At 52.6% G+C, this 12,735-nt stretch overlaps 1 protein-coding gene across 2 annotated transcripts in view; it reads left to right on the top strand.

The window, feature by feature from the left end:
- Positions 1-12,440, top strand: part of AGAP3 (ArfGAP with GTPase domain, ankyrin repeat and PH domain 3) — a 33,745-nt gene extending 21,305 nt beyond the window's left edge. For both annotated transcript variants that reach the window (XM_053467088.1, XM_053467087.1), the window contains exons 9-18: positions 1,325-1,417; positions 2,830-2,934; positions 4,697-4,826; positions 6,786-6,929; positions 7,377-7,538; positions 9,642-9,796; positions 9,919-10,009; positions 10,209-10,431; positions 11,221-11,476; positions 11,697-12,440. In XM_053467088.1, coding sequence (XP_053323063.1) covers positions 1,325-1,417; positions 2,830-2,934; positions 4,697-4,826; positions 6,786-6,929; positions 7,377-7,538; positions 9,642-9,796; positions 9,919-10,009; positions 10,209-10,431; positions 11,221-11,476; positions 11,697-11,840 — 1,503 coding nt within the window. In that variant the 3' untranslated portion in view covers positions 11,841-12,440. The remainder of the gene's footprint in view (positions 1-1,324; positions 1,418-2,829; positions 2,935-4,696; positions 4,827-6,785; positions 6,930-7,376; positions 7,539-9,641; positions 9,797-9,918; positions 10,010-10,208; positions 10,432-11,220; positions 11,477-11,696) is intronic.
- Positions 12,441-12,735: the final 295 nt, after the last annotated feature.

Below are 12,735 nucleotides of genomic sequence, written 5' to 3'. Positions count from 1 at the left end.
TTTTTTTTCCTCCCCATGATGTGGTCGCGCATGCCCCTCTGTTGCTTCATTTCATGCCTTTTTTTTCCGTGTCCTGTGTCCCGAGCAGGATTCCCGCTGCCGCCTCTGATATTATACGTAGAGACAGACACGGGGTAGGAGAGGGATTAGGCGAGGGTGCGTCTTTGGGTAATGTGTGAGTGTGTGCACAGCGTGCCCCTCCTGTACCCATATCTATTGCCCTCTCCGTGTGGGTGAAGTTCCATCCTCTCCTGTAAGATGTCTCGTGCCTCCTCCTGTAACGTTGTAGTGTGTGATGTCTAATCATGTACATTTATAGAGTGTGCGCTTAGTATATCACTGTATAGAGTGTGTGTGCAGTACCTCCTCCTGTACCGTTGTAGTGTGTGATGTCTAATCATGTACATTTATAGAGAGTGTGCGCGTAGTGTATCGCTGTATAGTGTGTGTGTGCAGTACCTCCTCCTGTACCGTTGTAGTGTGTGTGATGTCTCATCATGTACATTTATAGAGTGTGCGCGTAGTATATCACTGTATAGAGTGTGTGTGCAGTAGCTCCTCCTGTACCGCTGTAGTGTGTGATGTCTCATCATTTACATTTATAGAGTGTGCGTGTATTGTATCACTGTAGAATGTGAGTGGTACCCTGCGTACTGTTAGTTTGCGCATTGTGTATCGCTGTATAGGGTGTGCGTGCAGTACCTCCTCTGGTACCATTGTAGAGTGTGTGTGGTGTCTCATGTACATTTATAGAGTGTGCGTGCAGTACCTCTTCCTGTACCGTTGTAGAGTGTGTGATGTCTCATCATGTACATTTATAGAGTGTGCGCGTAGTGTTTTGCTGTATAGAGTGTGCGTGCAGTACGTCCTCCTGTACCGTTGTAGAGTGTGTGATGTCTCATCATGTACATTTATAGAGTGTGCGCGTAGTGTATTGCTGTATAGTGTGTGCGTGCAGTACCTCCTGTACCGTTGTAGAGTGTGTGATGTCTCATCATGTACATTTATAGAGTGTGTGCGCGTAGTATATCACTGTATAGAGTGTGCGTGCAGTACCTCCTCCTGTACCGTTGTAGAGTGTGTGATGTCTCATCATGTACATTTATAGAGTGTGTGCGCGTAGTATATCACTGTATAGAGTGTGCGTGCAGTACCTCCTCCTGTACCGCTGTAGTGTGTGATGTCTCATCATGTACATTTATAGAGTGTGCGCGTAGTGTATCACTGTATAGAGTGTGCGCGTAGTGTATCGCTGTATAGAGTGTGCGTGCAGTACCTCCTCCTGTACCGTTGTAATGTGCGCCTGTATCTTGTTCTCTTCCAGTCTCGGAGGGGAGCAGAGGTGGACAGAGAGAAGAGGGCCCCGGAATGTAAATCTGAGAGTGTTGGCAGTGGAAGAGCCATTCCTATCAAACAGGTGGGGCCCCGCATAGATCCCATGTGTGCGTGTGGTGTGCGTGTGCCAAGGGGGCAATAAGGAAAGCAAAAACATAAGAAAATACCGCTGCTGTATTGTGGGATATTAACCCCTAGTGCGCCAGCCGGAATCCCATCTGTGTCACCATGATGCCGCAGCGTGCCGCGTAGTGCTCTGCGTGCCGGTGCCGCGTAGTGCTCTGCGTGCCGGTGCCGCGTAGTGCTCTGCGTGCCGGTGCCGCGTAGTGCTCTGCGTGCCGGTGCCGCGTAGTGCTCTGCGTGCCGGTGCCGCGTAGTGCTCTGCGTGCCGGTGCCGCGTAGTGCTGTCACTGTAAGCTGTGTTATTTGAAAGCTCATTTTGTTGCTGTAGTCTGCGCTCAGTGTGGGGCATCGGGTGTCTCTCCCCATGGGTCTGTCTAAGCTGCCATACTTAGGTGTCTTTGCCCATGGGCCCCTCCGAGGTGAGCGGCCGCTGTGGGTATGTCTGATTGTATGATCATGGTTCATTCCTTCCCCTGCACCGGGGCCCATGTGCGCAGTGTCTCTGCATGTGCTTCTCTCCTCTTTCTGTTGGCTGCATGCTTTCTGTGAGTAGATCATGTAAAGGCAGCTTGGGCCCAGCCTTGGTGCTGAATGCCGGCTGTACTGCTCTCCGCCTGTAGGTGGCGCTCCGCCTGTAGATGGTGCTGTAGAGATGCTTTGAATTTTTCCCCAAGCCTGTTCCATAAGTGAAGCGGATTAACCCCCGCCTTGCCAGAAACCAGCAGAACGGTGCTTGGGTTTTAAACCTGAGCCTCTTATTAATGCCCCGAGAACCAGGTCACTGCCCCGAGAACCAGGTGAATGCACGGTACAGCGCGATGCATAAAAGGTGCCATTTTAGATTGTCCGTCCTTTCAAGCTGAAAAAGAAAAATTGAGCTTCCTGGGAGCCGTGAGAGCGGCCGGGCCCTCCGACGACGCTGCTGGAAAGAGGTATAATGGGGCTTGTGCTCTGTGGGTTTGATGAAGACTGCGGCGCATCCCGGCTTCTGAAGGAACGTCTGGAGCCGAGTATCTAGAGGGCCGCCGGCCGCGGCTCACAGAAGCCGTGAGGTTTTATTATTTCGGGGGTGATTGTGTTCGTTTGATGTCTCTTTTTCTGTGCATGTCTCTCAGGGCTCCTACCCGCTTTGTGCGTCGTATCTGTTTCTGCCCCTTGTGATTGCAGTTTCTGCCCCGTGCATGCGCTGCATCCATTCCTCAACCACGAGAATAGTTTGAGGTACGAGAGTGGGCAAAAAGTGGGTTATTGTGCCGTGTGCTGTGAATCATGCCCCGCATGCCGTGTAAGGTGCCCTTGTGCTGGTCACAGATGTGTGCTCTGCACTGCGCATGTTCGCTGCTCTGCCAGTTACTTGTCTGCTCCACACAGGGGGTCCTTCTGAAGAGAAGCGGGAAGTCCTTAAACAAGGAGTGGAAGAAGAAGTATGTCACCCTGTGTGATAACGGTGTCTTAACCTACCATCCGAGCCTTCACGTGAGTGACCCCTCTCTCAGCTCAATACCCCTATTACCCCACATGTGAGTGAACCCTCTCTCCACTCAATACCCACTTTTACTCCACACGTGAGTGTCCTAGGCAGTTTTATGAAGGACAGATTTTGTCAGACTAACTAAATTGCATTCTAAAAAGAAGTGAGAGTAATATGGCCCGGGGGCCAGCTGGTGGACGGATTCATTTTTTTTTATTGTTAAAGCATTTGATACAGAGCCTTATAAAGAGTCACTATATAGATTAAAAGTGGAGGTTTAGGGTAGAAAACTGGAATTTTCACTTAAAGCAGCGAAAACTGTTAATTGCAGTAAGACAATTAAAAGTGTGGGAATCTACTCCCCACAGAGGCCATGCTATCTGATCCAATACAGGCCGGAGAGTATATAATATATAATATGAGGAATGTACAGGAGATAACGGGTTATAAGGACGGGATTAGTTATACGGGGCGGAGAGTATATAATATATAATATGAGGAATATACAGGATATAACGGGTTATAAGGACGGGATTAGTTATACGGGGGGAGAGTATATAATATATAATATGAGGAATATACAGGATATAACGGGTTATAAGGACGGGATTAGTTATACGGCCGGAGAGTATATATATATATATAATATGAGGAATATACAGGATATAACGGGTTATAAGGACGGGATTAGTTATACGGCCGGAGAGTATATAATATATAATATGAGGAATATACAGGATATTACGGGTTATAAGGACGGGATTAGTTATACGGCCGGAGAGTATATAATATATAATATGAGGAATATACAGGATATAACGGGTTATAAGGACAGGATTAGTTATACGGCTGGAGAGTATATAATATATAATATGAGGAATATACAGGGATATAACGGGTTATAAGGACGGGATTAGTTATACGGCCGGAGAGTATAGAATATATAATATGAGGAATATACAGGGATGTAACGGGTTACAAGGACGGGATTAGTTATACGGCCGGAGAGTATATAATATATAATATGAGGAATATACAGGATATAACGGGTTATAAGGACGGGATTAGTTATACGGCCGGAGAGTATAGAATATATAATATGAGGAATATACAGGGATGTAACGGGTTACAAGGACGGGATTAGTTATACGGCCGGAGAGTATATAATATATAATATGAGGAATATACAGGATATAACGGGTTATAAGGACGGGATTAGTTATACGGCCGGAGAGTATAGAATATATAATATGAGGAATATACAGGGATGTAACGGGTTATAAGGACAGGGTTAGTTATACGGCCGTAGAGTATATAATATGAGGAATATACAGGGATATAATAGGTTGTAAGGCCCTCCTGTGTGCCCCTGCCATGTATCTTTAGTGTAAAGCCGACATGCTTGAAATGGTGTGTACGGGCTTTCTTGGGAAGACATTTCTGCTGCATGTCATCACTTTCACCTCCTGTTAATTGTCTGCTTGGCATCAATTAGATTGTTTGGAGAAGTTAATTGAATGTGTGTTAATCACGTGTGTTAATAGCAGCTCCTGTGAATCCCACTCAGAGCAGGAAATGAGAAGTGCTAATTACTAACGGGTTCGGGAGGGGGCCGCACACTCCGTTGTGTGCATGCGTAGCACGCACTCACTTTCTGTCGGAAGGAAGTGTTGTTGGCATAGACTGAGTATATCCAGCACTGGACACTTCCCATACCTTTGTCTCTTTTCATCTCCATGATCGGATCCTGTCTGTCGCTTGCCACAGGACTATATGCAGAATATACACGGGAAGCAGATTGATTTGCTTCGGACAACCGTCAAAGTTCCTGGAAAGAGACCACCCAGGGCAACGAGTGGGCCCCCTGGAGCCAGCAGCCAGCTCACGTCACACACAGGTACTTACCTCAATCCCTGTAACGTCACACCTTTTAGTTCAGTCGCTGCACATCGCCTGTTAAATACTGAATTCCACTGCGACCGTTCCCCAGGCAGACGCTGCGGTTCCGTTACAGGTTCCTGCACTCCCCAGACAGACGCACCGGTTCCGTTTCAGGCTCCTGCGCCCCCCCCCCAGGCGCCGTGGTTCCGTTACAGGCTCCTGCGCCCCCCCCCAGGCGCCGTGGTTCCGTTACAGGTTCCTGCACTCCCCAGACAGACGCGCCGTGGTTCCGTTACAGGTTCCTGCGCCCCCCAGGCGCCGTGGTTCCGTTACAGGTTCCTGCGCCCCCCAGGCGCCGTGGTTCCGTTACAGGTTCCTGTGCTCCCCGGGCAGGCGCCGCGGTTGTGGTGGAAGATGATGAATATGGCCCCAAGGTGTTGAGCTTGCTGAAGTGCTAAACGATAAGGAATACATTTGGGTGCCGGGGTAGGGCAGGATGGAGGGAAGAACGCTAGATATAGAGAAAGATGTTGTGGTAGGAAGGAGATATCGAAGATAAGATCGCTGCTCGGCCGTTTGTGACGAAGGGCTTCAGACAGGTCAGGAGATGTGGGGAGCCTGTTCTCTGTGCTGCTGCCGATGGGTTAAAGCTTGAGGAGAGGCAAAAATGGGGTGTAGGAGACATGGAGATGGAGAGAAACCCAATGAGAACCATGCAGTCAAAGATGCACAAGAGGATCCCAATGAAGATGGCGTTAAGGCCCTTGGTGGCTCTGTGGAGAAGGCAATGGGAGGGAAGGATGGATTCCGGAAGGTTGCAGATGTTTACGAAGTAGAGATTTGGTGGTGAGAAAATGATCCAGTGGTTGCCCACAGACCTCTCTGATAGAGAAAACAACTTAGGAGAAGATTAGCTTGTTGGGTGTGAAGGATAGATTTTTGGGGAAAGTCATGTTAGAGAGAATCGAGTCTTTGCAACGGAAGAAGTTATTGCGAGTCTAAGGGAGGCTAAAGAGATGTTGGGGAGGAACCGACGATTAACACAGAACCACAGAAAAGTAGTTTTAACCCTTCCCTGCTAAATATTCATTGTTTAATGTGGCCACTCTTGTGAGCGCGGCCACCGCCTCCCCTCCCCGGCGCGCACCGGCTACCGCCTTCCCTCCCTGGCATGCCACCGCCTCCCCTTCCCGGGACGCGCCGGCCACCGCCTCCCCAGCGCGTGCCGGCCACCGCCTCCCCTGCAGCCTCCCCTGCGCACGGCCAGCCCTGTCCATTGAGGTTGTCCCCGTCTCTGTAATGTAATGACCGCAGTCTGCCCCAGCCTGTGGGATCGCCGCTGTTGTTGGAGTCGGGATTTGCCCCGTCGTCTCTCTGTATGCGAGCGTTTTTTCACTCTCTCTGATCCTGTCTGCAGGATGTTAACAGCTCGTTATGTATGTTCTGTAATTACATTACCCGCTGCTTTATGCAGAATTATTCTCACAGGACTAATTGATGGCACATGTTTAATTCATTAATCATTAGCATCAAATTTGACAATTACACAGGCGCTGATTGTACGATCTCGAGTATAATGAGGGTCCCATTACCTGCCACGCACCCCCACCCTGTGTGTTTATATAGGAGGATGAGAGCTTGCGACCAGTCTCTATAACTTATTCAGTTTATTCAGCTCCGTATGAGCCCCAAGTATCGCTTCCTTTGACTTCTGATTTTTCATTTACCCCCCGTTATAACCCCAGTTATTCTGTATAAATCTTCCCGTAACTCTTAGGGGTACAAACCATCCGCCATATTGGGAGTATGAACCCCGCTGTATGAGATGCATACATCCAACCTTTATAAACCTGCATATAACCCTTTCCGTTCATTTGCATAACCCCTCCTATTATACATATAACCCCTCCTATTACACCATATAACCCCTCTTATTGGTTTCTCGGACTCTTATTTGTTCCGTGCTAATTTCCAGGGTCCTCTCATTCGTCTCTGCCGTCCGAGCGGTCACTCAGCGGTCTCAGCCTGGCCGCTTTCAGTGCTAAGAGTGAAGGAGGTGGCATGTCTCAGAGGTCTTTCTCGGTGTGCAGCGGGGAGCAGTGGGCCGACACGGTCACAGGTAGGTGATACTAATGCGAACGGAGGTCTGCGCAATTTGCGCACTGGGTTCTCTGGGCTTGACTCCATGATCCGGCACTGGGGCCGAAAGGGCTCCCTAAGAGATTCATCAGTGAAATAAAACAGCTTCTCCTCCTCTCTTCCTCATGGGACCCTTGTGCTTACATTTCATACTTTGTGCTTCCCCAAACGCGTGGAACTGTAACATGGTATTTACTAAACGCAGACGGCATAGAGAAAGAAAGTTCATCTAAACGTAGGCTGCCGGTTTTACACCCGTGTAAGCGCCGAAATAAGGTCCTGCGTAATCCAATCATATCCCATGCGAGTAAAAAGTGTGAAGAACGCCTCTCTGGGTCCACATTTGTGATTAATGGAAGCACCTATAAGGGGCGCCGGTTGTGATTATTTGGAAAGTGAGCTGACACTCGTATTCTTCTCCCTGCAGGCACTTGTCCGAGTGACTCCCTCAGCCCTGCATCCAATGTGGGTGGCACAGCGAGCCCAAAACAGGATCCACCACCTTCTCCGCATGCCAACCGCAAGAAACATCGCAGGAAAAAGAGCAGTGGACCCCCGCGTTCTGAGGGGGTCCCCAACACAACAGATGGTGGGTTTAGAGGTGATTTGTTGGAGGTTTCTCCTCACTGAGTCGCTTTGTGACTGGATTGGGGGAGAAACGCGTTACGCTGGCGGCTGGGTTGGGGGTGACGCGTTACGCTGGCGGCTGGGTTGGGGGTGACGCGTTACGCTGGCGGTTGGGTTGGGAGTGACGCGTTACGCTGGCGGCTGGGTTGGGGGCGATGCGTTACGCTGGCGGCTGGGTTGGGGGAGAAACGTTACGCTGGCGGCTGGGTTGGGGGCGACGCGTTACGCTGGCGGCTGGGTTGGGGGTGTGACGCGTTACGCTGGCGGCTCGGTTGGGGGCGACGCGTTACGCTGGCGGCTCGGTTGGGGGCGACGCGTTACGCTGGCGGCTGGGTTGGGGGTGACGCGTTACGCTGGCGGCTGGGTTGGGGGTGACGCGTTACGCTGGCGGCTGGATTGGGGGAGAAACGCGTTACGCTGGCGGGTGGGTTGGGGGTGACGCGTTACGCTGGCGGCTCGGTTGGGGGCGACGCGTTACGCTGGCGGCTCGGTTGGGGGCGATGCGTTACGCTGGCGGCTGGGTTGGGGGAGAAACGTTACGCTGGCGGCTGGGTTGGGGGTGACGCGTTACGCTGGCGGCTGGGTTGGGGGTGACGCGTTACGCTGGCGGCTGGGTTGGGGGAGACGCGTTACGCTGGCGGCTCGGTTGGGGGCGATGCGTTACGCTGGCGGCTGGATTGGGGGAGAAACACGTTACGCTGGCGGCTGGGTTGGGGGTGACGCGTTACGCTGGCGGCTGGGTTGGGGGTGACACGTTACGCTGGCGGCTGGGTTGGGGGAGACGCGTTACGCTGGCGGCTCGGTTGGGGGCGACGCGTTACGCAGGCGGCTCGGTTGGGGGTGACGCGTTACGCAGGCGGCTGGGTTGGGGGTGACGCGTTACGCTGGCGGCTGGGTTGGGGGCGACACGTTACGCTGGCGGCTGGGTTGGGGGTGACGTGTTACGCTGGTGGCTCGGTTTGGGGTGACGCGTTACGCTGGCGGCTGGGTTGGGGGTGACGCGTTACGCTGGCGGCTGGATTGGGGGAGAAACGCGTTACGCTGGCGGCTGGGTTGGGGGTGACGCGTTACGCTGGCGGCTCGGTTGGGGGCGACGCGTTACGCTGGCGGCTCGGTTGGGGGCGACGCGTTACGCTGGCGGCTGGATTGGGGGAGAAGCGCGTTACGCTGGCGGCTGGGTTGGGGGCGACACGTTACGCTGGCGGCTGGGTTGGGGGTGACGTGTTACGCTGGCGGCTCGGTTGGGGGTGACGCGTTACGCTGGCGGCTGGGTTGGGGGTGACGCGTTACACTGGCGGCTGGGTTGGGGGTGACGCGTTACCCTGGCGGCTGGATTGGGGGAGAAACGCGTTACGCTGGCGGCTGGGTTGGGGGTGACACGTTACGCTGGCGGCTCGGTTGGGGGCGACGCGTTACGCTGGCGGCTGGATTGGGGGAGAAACACGTTACGCTGGCGGCTGGATTGGGGGAGAAACACGTTACGCTGGCGGCTGGATTGGGGGAGAAACACGTTACGCTGGCGGCTGGATTGGGGGAGAAACACGTTACGCTGGCGGCTGGATTGGGGGAGAAACACGTTACGCTGGCGGCTGGGTTGGGGGTGACGCGTTACCCTGGCGGCTGGATTGGGGGAGAAACGCGTTACGCTGGCGGCTGGGTTGGGGGTGACACGTTACGCTGGCGGCTCGGTTGGGGGCGACGCGTTACGCTGGCGGCTGGATTGGGGGAGAAACACGTTACGCTGGCGGCTGGATTGGGGGAGAAACACGTTACGCTGGCGGCTGGATTGGGGGAGAAACACGTTACGCTGGCGGCTGGATTGGGGGAGAAACACGTTACGCTGGCGGCTGGATTGGGGGAGAAACACGTTACGCTGGCGGCTGGGTTGGGGGTGACGCGTTACGCTGGCGGCTGGGTTGGGGGTGACGCGTTACGCTGGCGTCTGGGTTGGGGGTGACGCGTTACGCTGGCGGCTGGGTTGGGGGTGACGCGTTACGCTGGTGGTTGTGAAGGCCGTTCTTGTCTGCCGAGCCGTGCGTTTAGGTGATTTTCTTTTTATTTCCAGAGCCTGAGGAGTCGTATGGCTTTGTTATTGTGTCGCTTAGTGGTCAGAGTTGGCACTTTGAGGCATCTCTGTACGAAGATCGTGAGCTGTGGGTCCAGGCCATAGAGAGTCAGATTCTGGCCAGCCTTCAGGGCTGCGAGAGCACCAAGAACAAGGTATGATCCAGACGTGACTGCTGATCATATAGTTTCGCTACGTGACTATATGGGTGATGCAAACAATTACATCAGAGCAAACCTCTAATGTTTTTCGGGACTCCCTCCCTTTCTTGTTCCAGACCCGTCTCGGAAGCCAGAGCGACGCTCTTGCGATCCAATCGATTCGGAGCGTGCGGGGAAACAGCTTATGTGTTGACTGTGACACCCCCAGTGAGTACAAAATGGCTGCTCTCATTGTCTTTGCCCTTAGGTCATGTTCTGCTGTGACGAGTGGGAGTCTGGGCCGTGCCGGGCCCCCGCTCGACGCGTTCTCTGATCACTCACCACTTCTTTTTCTAGTGATGGACTGACCTCTGACAATCACTTTTGGATCCCTCAAGGATCTGAACAGCTCTTGTTTTTTTTACAGATCCTGACTGGGCGAGTCTTAACCTGGGTGCCCTAATGTGTATCGAGTGCTCAGGGATTCACCGCAATCTGGGCACTCACTTATCCCGCGTCCGTTCCCTGGATCTCGATGACTGGCCGGTTGAACTTACTATGGTCATGATGGCGATTGGGAACAGTCTCGCCAACAGTATCTGGGAGCATTCAACGGAGGGATACAGCAAGCCTGCCCCAGAGAGCTCCAGGTAAGACCCGTGACAGAGCGTGACTGGGTATAAAGCTGCAGGTGAGATCGTAACAGAGTCTGGAGAGAGTCAGCCAGGCTGCTAATAGACCCGTAATCATGGGGGACAGGCGGCCCGTAGGCTGCAAAAGTGCAACCCCCCAACATGTTACCGTTCGTAACAATAGGAGGAGATTGTCGGTCCTGATGAGTTTCTGTCGGATTCGTCAGCCTATACAAGCTGTGGCCTTGTGACTGTCTGTCTCTGGGGGGTTTCTGTCAGTAACTGTCAGTCAGGGATTGTCTCGTTGTCCATGCACGACAGATAACATCCAGGTCGAAACAGGGTTAACGCACATATGGATCTACAACGTTTTCCCCAAAGCACCATCTAAACATGACATTTCACAGGGGTTTGCTTTTTATGTATCATTGACAGTTCTTCCCCCGAGCGCGCACGCCTGCCGCGTCATGCGGTGTCACGGCTCGCACGCCTGCCGCGTCATGCGGTGTCACGGCTCGCCTAGTGATACAGTATTACCAATACTACGTACCCCCTGCATCCCCCCAGTATAACACCATATTACCAGTGACCCCGCCCCCATCATTTTACCAATAACATGGCGTCGGAGCCTTCCCACAAACTACAGGTATAATCTGTAAGTTAAGGAACACACTGTGGTGGAGTTAGTTTCTGGTGTATATTAAGAACCACAGGGCATTCCCGCGTTTGTTGCCCCACACGGTGTGCTAGACGTCAGCAGGGTATATCACTGGAAGATATCGTTGACCCTCTTTCACTGTGATGCAGGGAGGAGAAGGAGCGCTGGATCAGAGCCAAGTACGAGCAGAAGCTGTTCCTGTGCCCCCTGGACGCCTCAGACGTTCCTCTGGGGCAGCAGCTTCTGCGAGGCGTGGTGGAGGATGATCTACGAATGGTGGTCACGCTGCTCGCTCACGGAACCAAGGAGGAGGTGAATGAGACCTACGGCGACGGAGATGGACGATCAGCTCTTCATTTGTCAGCAGCCATGGCTAATGTGGTGTGCACACAACTCCTCATTTGGGTGAGAAAACCGAAAACAAGTTGCAACCCCTGGGGGCAACACTGTGTGTGGTGGAGTAGGTTGGAAAGAAGTTGGGGGCCCATCACATGTTGTAGTGTAGTGGTTGTGTGGAGCAAACACGGCGAGCTAGCCCTGCACAATGCATAGGTAAAGCTCTCCTTACCAATTGAACTATACATGCGTTATATTTATACACCCGCTTCCCATTTTGTCTCCACAGTACGGCGTTGATGTGAAATGCTGTGACGCGCGGGGTCTCACCCCACTCTCCTACGCGCGGCGAGCTGGCAGCACAGAATGTGCCGATATCCTGCTCCAGTATGGCTGTCCCAGCGATGGGTGCAGTCCTACTCCCGGCCTGTGACTGGACGCTGTCCACCCCGACTGCCCTTATCTTCTGCACTTCCAGACTCCTAGCGCTGTGTGACTCTGCCGCTGGCCTCCTCGGCCGGCACTCGGTGACCTGTGTTTGCCTTCTGGTCCATCTCGATGCACAGGGTTTCTTGGCTGTTGTGGCCTTTTTTATTTCCCTTCTCAGGATACTGGATTTTGCTCTGCAGCGATCCATCAGCTCCGCACCTTTCCAGGCATGCGCGCCCCGTTCTCTTATTATCACACTCTTAATCACTGCTGTCACGGCTGAATAATATAAATCAGCCCTGCACAGGGGTAACGGCCTCAGATCTTTACACTGTGCTGCTATGTTTATACAGTGTACAGGACTGATATATATCGGTGTCTGTGTAACATGCCAGACATGACATAGTGTTTAAGTATGTGCGTGTACCCGGTATTGAGATGTTGGCATGTACCCCGCTGTGTTTATATATGTAATACACACACACTAACCTGTGCTGCTCCACACCACTAGTGGGCCTCAGGGTGAGGGGTAGTTTTCTGCCATAATGTGATAAGTTGCCTTTACATAACATTAGTCTCTTACGCCCCTCAGTGGTTCGGGAACATTTTAGGGAATGATTGTATCTCATACACGTGAGCACTTGGAGTATCACTAGCGGACATGTTTTTTGAGGGGTCGAGGTGGACAAGGCAGCAAGGTTGGGACTTGACAACATAATCCGTACCTAATAATCACTAAGCCAGAGAATAGAGCTGGTTTAATGACAATCTGGATGAGAAGCCATTCTCAGCTTGGCGAGCATCCAAACCGCAGGATAGTCATTGGATAGTGGCCAAAGGTACGCGGTAGGGACGACTGTTGGCTATGATTGAACCAACATTTAGGCCTAAGCTTTCCA

The sequence above is a fragment of the Spea bombifrons genome, chromosome 5 (assembly GCF_027358695.1).
Source record: "Spea bombifrons isolate aSpeBom1 chromosome 5, aSpeBom1.2.pri, whole genome shotgun sequence".
In the NCBI taxonomy this organism is placed as follows: Eukaryota; Metazoa; Chordata; class Amphibia; order Anura; family Pelobatidae; genus Spea; species Spea bombifrons.
The sequence above is the reverse complement of the archived record's forward strand: the minus strand, read 5'-3'. Positions and strand labels throughout refer to the sequence as shown.